Source organism: Passer domesticus, chromosome 4 (assembly GCF_036417665.1).
Source record: "Passer domesticus isolate bPasDom1 chromosome 4, bPasDom1.hap1, whole genome shotgun sequence".
Taxonomy (NCBI): domain Eukaryota; kingdom Metazoa; phylum Chordata; class Aves; order Passeriformes; family Passeridae; genus Passer; species Passer domesticus.
Genome location: NC_087477.1, coordinates 13,565,320 through 13,579,365, shown reverse-complemented (window position 1 = coordinate 13,579,365; position 14,046 = coordinate 13,565,320). Strand labels below are relative to the sequence as shown.

The window sequence follows — 14,046 nt, the reverse complement described above, 5'->3', positions numbered from 1 at the left end:
CAGCCCTTACTGAGAGCAAGAACAGGCTGTTCCCAGGGGTCACAGAGTGCTGAAAGCAATGGATAATAGACTTTCTACCTGCTGGGTGCGAGCCTTGCATAAGCAATGTGCAAATTTGAGGCTGAAAGTTTCACAATGGCCTGTTTGGAGTTGACAGATGTGTATTTGTTTGCAAACGGTCAGCATGGCTTGGGAAGGTCTTTGGAGCAGGAGCCCAGATTCCTGCTACGTGAGCACTCATCCCATTCCTATTACAGGAATAGTAAGATGTTGCATGTGCCACTTCACCATTAGAGGGGGAATTTCATGATCAGCTTTATAGTAATCATCACAATGGATCACTGGCTGAAGCAAGCAAAAGGCCCAAACAAGAAACTTGTTTTTAAAGTTTTTTATTGTAAGGATGCAATTAGAGAAAATTATTTATTTTTAAAAAGAGGGTTAGAAGAACAAGAGGTCTTAAGTTTCAGTGACACTAAAATGAAAAAGGGTAAAGCCTTATGGTTCAAAAAGTGACAGGTGGGTAAGTCAGGGCAAGCAGGGAGCCAGAAGAGTTGGGTATAAATATATAGAAGTAAAATTACCTCTGCAAAACTCCTTTTGGCTCCAGTTGCTGCCAGTTCCCCTTCTGTTTGTTCAGCTCGAAGAAGGGAGTCTATATTTAGTAAAGCAAATGTGTATGAAATCTATATCAAAGCGTTTTGTGTGACAGGTTTTGGAGGTGGTGGTGGTGAGATTTGGTACAAGGTGCAGGCATTGCAGAAAATCAATTGGTGCTCTATTTTTATAGCATGGAATTACTTAATCAATTACATACTCAGCATGGGCTAATGAGTGATGACCTCTCATCCCCCAGATTGGCGCTGCTCTTGGCACTCGTGCTGGGACTAAGCTGTGCTGCTCCCTTCTTGAAGCCCTTCATCACTTGACAAACCCGGGGCGTCCTTTGCAATGGTGTTCTTAAAGACACCTGATTGCTGATGATTCAGTGCGGAGGTGAGGGGCAAACACTGGCATCTCCAAGAGTGGTGCTGGGGTGGAAGAAAGCTCTGGCGATCCGTAATGTGACCTGACACAGCCTTTGCTGCAACTAAACTTAGTTTGGTATTCTGTGCACCTGTCAGCCTGCTTCTGGCTGCGCCTGTTTTGGAGGGTGCACACAGACCTAGACCTTCACCTGGAGCTGCCTCCCACACGTCTGAAGGGCAGCTGCTCACCTTTTCCTGTTCTGCAAGGGAAGTTATTTAAACCTCTCCGAGGAGCTGTCCTTTGAGGCATTGGCAAGCTGAGCAAAGCCAGTCTCTCCTGCTGCCGTCCCGTGGAGCTTTAACTGGAGTGGTGTCTGTGGGAGCTGTGGCGCTGAGCTTTATGGGGTGCATAAGTGCAGCATGCTTCTCTCCTCCCTGCAACAATTTCCCCTCAGTGTATGGCTGTGCTGCATCTGTGATTTCTCTTTCCCTTTTCATCAAGGTTTTGCAGATCAGAGATTCATTTCAGAGAAAATTGCTGAGCAACGCTGTGGGTTTTTTTAAAATGAGTAATAGAATGTCACAATGACCATGATCCTAATTACGACCCATCAATGTGAAATCCTGGAAATGCCATGTTTTGTAAAAACAAGCTCCTAGTGAACTCTCGAGGACTGTTGCTATGACAAACCAACCCCAAAGCATAAAGCAATTGTCTGCCCAGTCCTGCTGCTATACAACTAAGGTTTGAGGGAGCTGGTCACCTTAGTTTCAGCTACAGCTTGAAATCCCTTATTTAGACTTTGCTGATTCTGAAGTAACAGAATTGTATTCACTTAAGGGCAGCCAACTTCAGGTCTGCATAAAGAGCAGGTTTTTAATACTTTTTGGTTAAATTCTACTCCTGGAATGCACTGCCAAGGATAGTTTAGAGTAAGTGAGCTGATGTTGTAACACATCTTGATGTAAACTGAATGTGTGTAAGGGGTTGGGGAGATAATGCTGTATCAATACCCATTTTGTCTTGGTTTTTAGTTCAGATGGGTTTTAAATGGGGTTTCTAAGGCTTGTACCTGCAACCTGAGGAATTAATCCGTAAGTGGCTGGTGGCTCATTGTTTCAGAATGTACACTATCTTTGTTAAACAATTCCCAAGAGAAATTATTTTGTACCTGACACGGCTGCTCACCTGCGGAATGTCCAGTGTTGTAAAAAAGGCTATTTCAAGTCTTATTCCAAAGAGAACACTGCTTTTTGTTGAAAGATAGTTGAAGGTTTCCATGATGTCCTTTTGCTGGTGGCAATATGTGTTTTTCAAGATCTACTAGGCAGCATATCTATCATAGACTTGGTAAAAAAAATTGTAGTGACCCCTCCTGACTTACTTTTCCAGTGAGATTGCTAGAATAGCACATTATGACACACTTATCTGGAAGGAAAAAATATGAAAATACCGGCTTAAGGTACATTCAAAAGAAATGTTTTCATATTGTAGGAAGCTGAAAGGATTAGAGCAGGAGAAGTAGGTATTGAGAAATCAAAGACAGTAAAAAATCCTTGCTAGAAATGGGTGGTTTCTAGAATGTTTCTTAAAGCCTCGATATCTGTAATTGGCATATTGACTGTACTTGTCATAAAATAACCCTGACCTAAATGCAGTTACCAATATAGATGTGTTTTCTTTGATATAGGAGTGAAAAATAAAACCTTCCCCTTTAGAGATGACACAAATATGTATTTTTGGTCCCTGTTTGTAGGCAGATGGAATTATGTATGGCAGAACACTTACCATGGTAACATAGATTATGACAGCTGAGCCATTGACTTTTTTATACTTAAGATCCAGTGGAAGCCACGGAATAACTATAAAAGGTAACACTTCTCTTGCGTTTTTAATTATGTTAATGATGATATGTTTCACTCAGAGCCCATTTAATGTATAATTTATATAATTTATGCACTATGAGTAGCAAATTCAGATGAACATAAACAAGCATATAGAAATCAGTAGACATTTGGAGAAATTCTTCTCTTGTAACATGAACACACTGGACAAGGATTTGCACTTGGCATTTTCTGTTGGTTTTCTATCCCTCCTGTGGATGGATTGGTTCAGTCGTCAGACTGAAAAGTTACTCTGCTGTGGAGCTGGAAAACTCATGTGAAAATTTCACACATTTTCCACGTGGCCACGGCAGTTGGAAAAGGTATCAGGAAAGATGGGTATCTTCTGTTCCCTAAGTCTAAGTGAAAGCCGCAGGTAAAGTTACTCATGTCTTGATTTAGGCAGCTTTTTGTTTGTCTGTGTCACCCATGGGAGATACAACAGAAGTCGGTTTTTAAAGGGCAGATCAGCATCTGTGTCAGTTTAAAATAAAAAAGAAAATACTAAGAAGCCTGTCTCAGGTTTTTGAGATGAGTTGTCATCAATGATGATTCCTGCCATGAGCACTCATGTCTCGCCCTCTTGAGGAAGGAACATCCAGTAATCCTGTTTTACCTGACAAGTGCTCTGCTCAGCTGGCATCGAGCTCCTGTTCCACAGAAAACAGCCTCAAAGCAGCTCTGAAACGTGGTGTGCAGCCACAGCTACACCATCTGTGACCCCAAATGTAAGCTCCACAGAGTTGCCTTGTTTGGGTTTACTTGATTTTCAGAGTGCAGCGATTCAAGACCATTTGGTGTTACCCTGAATATGAGGAAAAAACCCCCTACAACTATTAAAACAAACAAACAAAAGGACCACCAGCCTGGGTGTTGCCATCAGAGCCCACTGTTTGGCTGTATTGCCAGACACAAACACTATTGCTGCTGTGTGCTAGTTGACACGACAAATATTTCACTTCCGACTCCAAATTTACATTGTTGGGATTGCTGATGAGGAATTTGGACACCAGTGGACATGGGAAATGCTTGTGTTTACCCAGATGCATGAACTTGAGAAGAAAAATCCTGTAACTAGCCAAATATTTGAACAGCGTACGCATTTCAGATATCCTGTGTACAAATGTGTTTACGCTGTCCTCTGCGCTTTCCTCAGGTTTTTAAATGCCCCTGCCAAGGAAGGACTGTAGTTAAACCTCTGCACTGGGTCAAGAGCCCTGCTTTGTGTGGCTGGACAGCCTCTGAAGAGATAACCCAGCAGGAAAATACCCACTGTGATCAGCCACTGAGCTGCAGAATTGTTACACTGGGCCCTAAGTGCTTTTTAATTCAATTTAGTTTGTAATTCCTAAGCTTTTTCATATGCTGGGTATTGGAAGCCTTTATTTACTGTAGGTTTGCCAGAGCCAGCAAAGGTTGGACATGTGAATAGACTTGCATGGCAAGAACTCTCAGATAATGAGATCTTGAAATTAGCAACAAAGTTTTCATTGTTGGTAAATTTTTTTTTTTTTTTTTTTTTTTTTTTTTTTTTTTTTTTTTTTTTTTACTTTGTGAGAGGATGAATTTAAAAGTATTGGAGACCAGATCTGGATTTCCCATGTCTCTGCAAAAGCTTGTCAGGCAGCCTGCTGTTTGCTCACATGGAAGAGGTAAGGATATAGCTTTTTCTTTCAAACACCTGCACCCAGGCGTGACAGTTTGTATCCTCACCTCTGGAATCGCCCTGCTGGATTATCAACTGCTTGCAGGCACAGCTGTATTGGAAGTGTGGTTAACTTCAAGGTGCCACTGGTGAGATAGAATGGTAAGATCAAAAAAATGAGCTTTTCATCCTGGTTTCATATGTATTAATGCATCAATCACTGAGATACTGGAGCAGCTTTAAGCTTGATATTTATAGCTTTTTAAAAGAAAAATAAATATACAGCTTCCAAAATGTCAGTAGCACCATTTCCGTACTGATTGCCCTGTTGGGGGTATTGCTGATTCTACAGCTTTTGTGTGTTTTCTAGACATAACTGTGCTATTGGCTGTGTTGCTTGATGATTGCAAAACCTCAGCATTCAAATACTCTTAAAAAGCAAAATCAGGCAGTGATTGAGAATTTGGGCAGCAAGTCCCAAGCATTATTATTTTGAATGACTGGTTTCCCCCACAGAGGGAGAAATAAACAGGATGCTTGGCTTAAAGGGCCTTAAACCCAAACCTGACTATGTCAGCTCTTCAGCCTTGTGTTTTGGGTGACTGTGGTTGCCTGTTTGTTCCATTTACTACATATGTTGGGCCAGGGCTGGTGGTTGTTATGTAAATGTGTTCAGAGGGTAAGTTCTATTTAACCAAAGATATTTCCAGTAATAGTGTTGTTTTCTTGGAAGTGCCTGCCTGGCTGTTTTTTATGGAATGGTCTACCAGATAAATCAAAATAGCTTTTGAAAAATGCACTTGAGCTGTAGGCCAGGCCTCCATACATGTGTCCCTTCTCCCAGCCAAAACGTCAGCAGAGAGCCTGATCAAAGCATTTTCCTCTGGGCACATTCAAAATTGTCAAAGATGAGACATACAATTTCTGATAGTGGATTATTATCAACTAGCAAGGATTGTTGAGAGAATGCAACATATCTGTAACTGCTGACCTTGGTCTAATGGGAATCTATGGGAATGAGAGCATCTAGACACAGCTTGTTATGGGAAGCAGTTTACTCAGAGCTTTCTCTTTGTTGGTCACCTAAGAATTCATTTCAGACAGACATTTCCCATACACATTTTCCACAGATGCAACTTTAATGTTTAAATTATTCAGTTATCTCCTACAGGAGCTCTGATGGCTCCAAAGCTGGATTTCTTCCTCTTATTTCCTTCTAATGCTTTAGCAGTGTGGTTTGGAAGGTGTTTTTGTCAGGGCACAGCCTTGAGTCATGCCAGGCCAAGATGCTGCCAGATTCTGACAGTCTGGTTTGCCAAAGTGGCTGTTCTTTAAAACTGACACTAAAACAAACCTGGGGTTTGTGAGCATCACCACTGGAAACTCAGATTGAAAGGTTAGGGTTTTTTAAAAAAAATTACACTTTTGATGTGACAGCCAGTTAACTTATTCACCACCATAAGGCAGAAATATGGGACTTGAAGGGCTCAGAAAACTGTTTTGGTGATATTTGTCATGTACCTGCTTTCAAGTCCAAAACCTATGTGACTCTCCTTTAAAAAGCAACCAGTAAAATTTTCTCTAAAATAAATGATTTCTGGTTGCCTTTTTTTTTTTTGCACAAACCATTTGTTAAGAGATAAATTACAAGCATTGAGCAAGGCAATACTCCTCACAGAGGGGGCCCTCTGTAAAAACTGCTTTTACCTTAGAGCAATAGCAAAAGGGGATAATTTTTGTACAGGGAAATTGGGGAAGGCCCCTTTTTATGGGAATTGCAAGATTCATGGGAGAGAGAAGAGGTAAACAAAACTGACAGTGGGAAAGAAGCAAAGGAAAAACAATGGAAGGCATCAAAGCAACTGGAAAAGAAAGCAGAACAATTTTGGCTTTGTCTGACTGTCGACAAATCGCGGCCCAAAATATCTTGCTGATACATGAAAGTGTAAACATTTAAAGAAACACTCTTCTTTTATTGAATAAATATGTGAAAGGGTACTTTTTAAATGAGCGAATACCTGAGAACCAGCATGGCTGACTTCAGTCACAAAACCCAATTCCTTTAATTATTTTTTTCAGTGGTTGAGTGAAAATGAAATTGGTGTTTTACGGGTGTTGCGAAGTATTTTCTTTAGATTTTGGGATGAGTTGCAGAATGAAATGAAGAGAGGAAAAGGAATTGAGTGCAATTGGCTGGTCATCACCTCACTGCTGTGGCTATCTTAGAAGCAGCAGAGCATGGGTTTTTTGGCTCAGATTGCCAGGTTAGCACCTCTGCATTCCCAGGGAGGAATTTTGGTATCAAATGACACAGCAGATAGGAATTCCACAGCGTTGTGTCTTCTCAGGTATTTTTTAAGACTAGAACCACATAAGATCTGATTTTTCTCAGACTAAAATCTGTACTCTCAATACATGCTTGTAGTGTGAACCTTGCAAGCTTTGGGGGGAAAAAAAGAAGCACAGGTATTGAATTTAGTGGGAAATCTTGTCCTAAGATTGTCCTACTCCACCTCTGTAGGCCAAATGGAGGTTGTTCAGGAGCAAATGAGAATGGTGAAGAAGTCATGGATTGCCAGCCCGTTTATTTCCTCAGTGTAAATAGAGCACGTTTTCCATCTTTGCTGTTGCTTAATATAGATTCTCTGTCTGGGAACACAGAAGTTAAAAAGTCAGACGTGTGAAGTGCTTGCTGATTTTCCCAGGGACGTGCAGAGCTGGCTCTGGGTGACTGCTTGCCCTTCCTGCCAGACTCCTCCATGGATGGGCTTTGAACTCATCCCCGTTTTCAACCTGTCAATGCTCGCTCCCAGCGCTGTGCTTGGCACTTGGCCTTGAGGAGACACTTGAGCCACACACTGTGTGTGCTCCCTCTGCTTCACTCCATGCCCTTGAACAATTAGAGCCCAACAGCAAGTGCAGTGGAGAGAGGAAATATTCCAGATTTATTGTGGAGCCTGAGTCTCTGTTTTCCCGAAACAGGAGCTTTCTTCTAGTGGTATTCAGCAAGTGGCCTTTCTCACAGGAACTGTGCCAGAAGATGGCATTGCTGCACGCAGAGCACTCATCTCCATTGCAACAAGTCACTGGGAGGAGTGGAAAAATTGCAGCCTCGAGTCCATTAGACTGAGTCAGGCTGTCAGGAAACGAGTTTGCCTTCATATTGCATGTCAAGGATGGTTCCATTAAAATATATAGTGTGCGAAGGCTGTTTTCGTTTCTAATAGTTGCTGTTTAACAAGAAGCTTTTGTTTAGAAGTCCAAATTCATCCGTAGCTGAGGGAGTGTATCTCAATACCCAGAACTCTTTTTATTTTCAAGTGGAAGAAGGAGACACTACAAAAATCCTCCCTGTTCACACTGCCTCCTGCCAGCATCTTACTCTTTGACTTCAGGCTCTCCTCATTTTCCTCCATGCACTGTCTCCCAGCTATGCTGGGGGATTTCCAGCTATGAAGAAAAGGTTTTTTCCATAAGTTTCCCACTCCTCAGGCGCAGTGGGAAAAGTATTTTCAATAAATTTGGCTTGAGAATGGCCTATGTGCAAGAGTAAGCAGCTCTTGGTGCACTCCAAAGGCTTCTGCAGTGAGTTTAATCCCAGAAGATAGCAAGCATCCCTTGGGGGTAGGTGAAAGCCTGAGGAAAAGTTGTACTCAATTAAGAAAAATGTGATTTTTCCAAGTTTGTGCTTTATAGCAAATTTTGTTATCCCAGTGAGTGTACACTGTAGCTTTGATTCCCACAGGCTGTAGGATGAATTGATGTGATAAGACTACAGTTTCTCTTGGGGGAAAAATCAGAATCAGTTTTTCAGGATACTGCAGAGTAGATCCGGTCTGTAGATCTGTGCTTGTGGTCATCTCTGGGAATGCTGAGGGAAGCTGTCTGTGGTGGTTCCAGCTCCCCAGGGAATTGTTAGGTTTGTTGGAAAGCTGCTTGTTCCTGTTGAGAGCTTTGGAAAAAGCCTTAGGTTGGCTCATGCTGGTGGCTGAACTGCAGGAGACACCTCCTTCACTTGTGGCCCTAACGCTGAACAGAGATGCACAGAAATTTAATTAGGAAGACATAATGCTGGAAATGAACCAATACCAGACAGCTTCCTTTTGCCTGCTCTCTAAATGAAGTTAGATTCCTTTACCAGTAAGGCTTTGAGGGGAAGGAAAGGGGAAACAAACAGTAGAAAAACAAATGGATAGAGTGTAGAACAATTGTTTGAAGTCACCCTTTGAAGCAAAAAATTATTCCCCAGCATCCTTCACTTGTTAATTTGGCCATGTGAGGTTTCCTGACGGGTGTCCATCCAAAACTCCTAGGTTTAGGAAGCAGAAGTCAAAGACATAAGCACTCTCTTTTTTCTTTCCTTTTCCCATTGCTTGGTCAAAGTGATTCTGAGGTATTTGGTTTGGGGTTTGTGGTGATGGCTAAGGTGGAGACCCAAATCTGTGGGTAGATGTTGCCTAGCCCTCTTTGCAGGTGGAGCCTCCCCTGGGAGGAATATGGATCTGCTTCTACAAAATTTCTGGTCCATCCCTTCAGGAGCAGTCCCTTTTGGGAAGGATCTCCAGGCTCACTGCTGCTGTTATCTTCATGAAGTAACTATCATGGAGAATACAACTTGAAACCCCCCAGATGAACCTTGTTGCCTTTGAAACACACCGGGCTCTGGTCTCCAGTAGCCCAAAGCTGCTCTGTAGCCCCGGGCTAATTGCACTCCGCAGCTGCTGCTCTGTGGCTTGTTCTGCCTGGAAGGTGAAAATTGTTCTTTAGTGGTTTAGGAGACAGTCCATTAAGGGCTTTCCTCACAGCTGGTTTTTCTGAACTTAGTTCTGAATGGATGGATGCTGGAGAGAATATTTTTCTCTAGTAGCCTGTTGCTGTGCAGAGAATTTCTTTAATGGTGAAATCCTTGAAACATTCCTAGCAGGAGAAAGCTCCTTGTTCTGGATGACAGGTGGTTTTGGCTACTCCTTTTTGTTAACTAGGTAAGAAATATAATTTAAATCCATATTGGACAAAGCATTTCTGAAGCTCAGTGGACATGGATGCATCTTTGGGCAGTAACCTGTCACTTTAGCTTTTTATTTGTATATTTTTAATTTGAGCTGAATCACAAGTGAACAGCCTCTGGCCTGAGCTCAGTTCCATTCTGCCGGTGGCAAGGCAACTGGACTGCTCAAATGTCAGAAAATGAAACATGGAAGAACAGTTTTAATTAGTGAAATGACCTGCTCCCCCTAAGAGCTGCTTTGACACCCAATTCACTAAGCAGCCTTGAAATATTGCTGCTTTCCTCCTCCTTCCCAAAGCTCCAATGCATGTGTGTATTATGTGTATTTCCTTATTAAAAACTCCTCCTCCATGGCTGTGCTGGGCCTGCTCCAGAGTTTCTTTTGCACTTGGGATTTGCTCCTGTGTAATTCCAGAAAGGGTTAGATTTGAAGTGGGTGCAGTATTATGCTGAACTCTTACTGCAGTTGGAGCTAAAAGCATTATTGATTGCATTTGCTATGAATGAAACAACTTAGATGTATCTGGAAAATGAGAGAAGCAGGAATGGGGAAAAACAAATGAATGTTTCATGCCACATATTTCAATGCAGCAATTTGCTAGCTTTCATCACTCCTGAGCTCCTTCGTGTTGCACTTGGTGTGTGTTTTGTGCTGCAGGATTCAGAGTGCCCAGCCCCATCAGGATGTGCACACAGCCACTGCTTGCTTTGGTCTCAGAATAATGATGTAGGTCACATTAGTCATTTAATGTCAGATGTGGAAGCATAATGCAATTAATTTGAAGGGGGAGGGAATGTACAGAAACAGATCTGTTAAGATAGCTATGCTGGATTTTATTTTTTAAAACTTCATTTACCGTTTTAATGGGAGTATTGAGAACTGTTGAATCTTTCTCAGTGTTGGTTCCAGACCGCACTGACAATGTGTACAGCTTCACAGAATAGCTTCTTTCTATTTCTGCATTTCTCCATATTTCCTGTTGCCTTTAACACCGATCTCCCCATTTTTTGCAGCACATCAAAGATTATCTTCTGTTTCTTCTTGATGTGTGGGTTAATATTTTCTTACTAAAATTATCAAACCTTATGTGGCTGAAACAATTCAGGCTTCAATATCCACGTGTTTGCACTACAAGGTTTTTGTGTGCTTAATTGTTCAGCTTTTTTGGCAAAGTGCACAGCTATGGAAAAAATACCTGGTGCCCTTCACTGTAAGTTCCCCTTACTGAGGAAGCCCTAATATTGTAAAAGCATCAAACTTTGTCCATTCTATGCCAAAGTGGTGATAGACTAGGAGGAGAATGAGGTGTTACCTGTGATCTTTGAACCAGATGGTACTTTCTGCGTCCCAGTGTCGTCCTGTGCTTTGCTCAGCCCGTGCAGCTGAGCGTGTGAGACCACATGAGTCAGCATGTGGAGCTGTTGCAGCAGGGGTCTGTGTCTCACTGGTGGTGCTGACATGCTGCTTGCTCTCTGCCAGCCCAGCGCCTTTCCTTCTGTCCCTAGTTCTCTCAGGGTCTCCTTTTCCACGGTTTTGCCTTTGGATGCTCCTTGGAGTACTGGCTTAGACCTAATTTCTCACTCCAGCTTTGCGCCTCAAACAGGTTGTTCAGCCTGGAGAAGAGAACACTCTGGGGAGACCTTTCAGTACCTAAAGGAGCTCCAAGACAGCTGGAGGGAGACTTGTCACAAGTGCATGGAGTGAGCAGAGAGAGGACAGAGTTGTGTTGGATCTTAGGAGGAAATTCCTGGCTGTGAGGGTGGTGAGGCCCTGGTTGGGGCCAGAGGCAGGACCAGGTTGCCCAGAGAAGCTGTGGCTGCCCCATCCCTGGCAGTGTCCAAGGCCAGGTTGGTCAGGGCTTGTGGAAGCCTGGTCTAGCCTTGCTCATGGCGGGGGTGTTGGAAGGAGATCTATAAGATCCCTGCCAACCCAAGCCATTTGGTAATTGCATGATTATTCCAGCATAGCTGTACTCCCAGAAGTACATGATAATGCAGCAGTAAAGCAAGATTAGCACTATTTGCTGTCTGCAAACAGCTGCTTTGCTTAGTTTCCCCTTTTCCCTGCAAACGGCACAGCTCCTGCGCTCGTCTTGTCCATAACCTGCCAGCCCCAGCCCCGGATGTCCCTCTGCCATTCCTGGGGGAAGAGCGGGGCGGGGGAGCCAGCGCAGCTCCCGGAGGCTGCGGCTCCCCGTTCGGCCGCGGCGCGAGCCGAGCCCGGGCTGCCCCGCCGCTCGCTCCCCGCCGCGGCGGAGGGCGGCGCGGGGCGCGGAGCCGGGGCCGCCTCCGCGGGAGCCCCCGCCCCGCCGCCGCCCGCGAGTGGGCGGCCGGTCCCGCCCGGCGGGGGCAGAGCGGCTCCGCGCCGTCCTGCGTGCTGCTGTGCCAGATCCGGCGTGAGCGGGCTCGGCGGACCGGCAGGGAGGGGACACGGAGGGGACACGGAGGGCTGCTGCCGGCTCGGCGCTGTCGCGGGCGGGGGGCGGCTGGCGGCTGGCAGCGCCCGCGGCTTGCGGCAGCACGGGCGGCTCGCGGGGACGCGGCGCTGGGCAAGGAGCACACCCGTAAGTCACCGCGGGTGCCTGTCCATCCCAGAGCCCGGGCAAGGGTGGCGTGGTTCGTGGCGGTGGTTCGGGTGGTGGGGTTTTGTGGGTTTTCTGTTTCCCATCGGCGTCTGTCAATGGCAACAGCAGAGCTCGTCCTCTGTATGGAGCTGTTAAAATGTAAATATCAGGCGGGGATAGTCGAAATTTGTGTTTTCCAGCCGAGGCAGGAAGTCTGCCTTGTGCCAAAGTAACGTGTCAGGCAGACGAGGGGATCGGGTGGGAAGCCCCCGTCCGTATTGCTGGGTGCAGAGAGAATTTTCTGTGCCATCCCACAGCCGTGTAGCGCTGGAAGGCACAGGTGCTCTTGTGCTGCATCTGTGGAAGAGCTGCATGGAAGGGGGGCTTGTCTCAGCTGTGCAAACTCTGCCTTTCTGCAGTCCTCAGGTGAGAAACAGCAGAGGGAGATTGGTCAAATTTTTTTTCTGTATCCTCTGTAAAGAGCTGTCCAGAAAAATTTTTCCCTTCGATGTGATGGGAGGGGAGTGCTAGAGGAGATTGTCAGGGTTTCCGATTCCTGTCTTGGAATGAATGATGGCTCTGGGGAAGGAAAATGTCCCCAGTTCCTGAGGTTTTCTCCCTTCCCTTTCTTTCTCCTAGAGAAGCCTGACTATCAGGCATGCATTTTAAATCCTTGTTTCCTATTTAATTTTCCCGCATGATATAATGAAGCAACACTAGCTAGCATTTCTGATACTAAACATGTGAATGTAGAGGCTGTTCATGTCTGCTGCTCCACCAAATGATTTCCAGGCTCCACTGGCAGCAGTGCACAGATTGTGACTGTGCAGGAGCCAAGGATGGAGCCTTGACTAAGGCCCTTGGGTGTGTCACCTATTGAAAAGACAGATGGATTTAACCTTTGCCTTTGCTCCCAGCTTCCTATCTTTTCATACAGGTGAGGGAAAAAGGTGATACCAGAGATGTTAATTTTTCCCATTTTACTCTTAGTTATTTTCCTCTATTTTTGTTTTTGTTCGGGTGTTGCGGAGGGAAAATCCATCCTAAGAACATGCTTCAGCAGCCATGAGTCACTGTACATGGATGGGGTCGTGCCTGTGAAATTCCCCTGTTGCTGTTTGCTTTCCTCATTTTTCTGCAAAGCGGGGCTTGAGCTTTGTGGAGGTGTTATTGGAGAGTAGGATGTTGTAGCTGCTGGAAAATGTGTTTGTGGATCTGTTGCACTTTTCACTCCAAAACCTTTCCTTTTTTTTTGGTAGCACAAGATGGGAGAGTGGGCTGGTGTGGAAGAGCAAGGAAACACTTTTAATAAGTTCTTTTGCCATTCTGTTTGACTTTGGTGCGTTGTGTATTGATGCCGTTTCCAGGATCTGTGCTTGCAGAAGGGCAGAGCTGCGCAGAGGTTGGCACTGGGTGGTGGCTATTCCTTGAGTTAGAGGCTAAGCGAGTGCTAGTGCTAGTCAGGTTAGCACTGGTGTTCCAGGGCTTCACCTGGTGGCCACTGTGGTTGATAAAAAGCGCTCTGCCAACCTGGCTAGATTTTTGGATCTGCTCCCTAACTGCCTATCTGGATAATAAGGGGCTCTGGATTTCAGCAGGCTGTGCAGGTACCCATTCCCAAAGTTGTTTCTAAATATTTAAAGATAAAATTCAAGTCTTACCTTTCTTTTATTTTGCTAAAACCCAGTAAAAAGCCAAGTATGGCTCTATTATAAATCTGGTTTAGGGTTTTGCAACCAGATTACTTGGTTGACTTGCATCAGTCTGCCTACCCTGGCAAACTGTGGGCATTTCAGTGGTCTGGATACAATCCTTGGCTTGTCTTTTCATTCTGTGCACTAAGCTACACTGATATGGTCAATAAATTATCACTTCCAATGCTGCTTGGGTGTTCTCAGAGTAATTAGACCCCTCCTGGCCCTGCTACATTTGTACCTCTGAGGAAATAAGAAAAGCCTCTTGTTACTGGTGATGTCC

At 44.6% G+C, this 14,046-nt stretch overlaps 1 protein-coding gene across 3 annotated transcripts in view; it reads left to right on the top strand.

Annotated features, from left to right (window-relative positions):
- Positions 1-14,046, top strand: part of ANK2 (ankyrin 2) — a 277,110-nt gene that overhangs the window by 9,166 nt on the left and 253,898 nt on the right. The window contains exons 1-2 of one of the 3 annotated variants that reach the window (XM_064416074.1): positions 2,726-2,840; positions 4,411-4,504. The exons of 1 other annotated variant lie outside the window; for it this stretch is intronic. In XM_064416074.1, the coding sequence (XP_064272144.1) occupies positions 4,496-4,504 (9 nt within the window). In that variant the 5' untranslated portion in view covers positions 2,726-2,840; positions 4,411-4,495. Of the gene's footprint in view, positions 1-2,725; positions 2,841-4,410; positions 4,505-11,926; positions 12,070-14,046 lie in introns of those variants that run through there. One more of the 3 variants, XM_064416072.1, reaches the window with a different exon arrangement.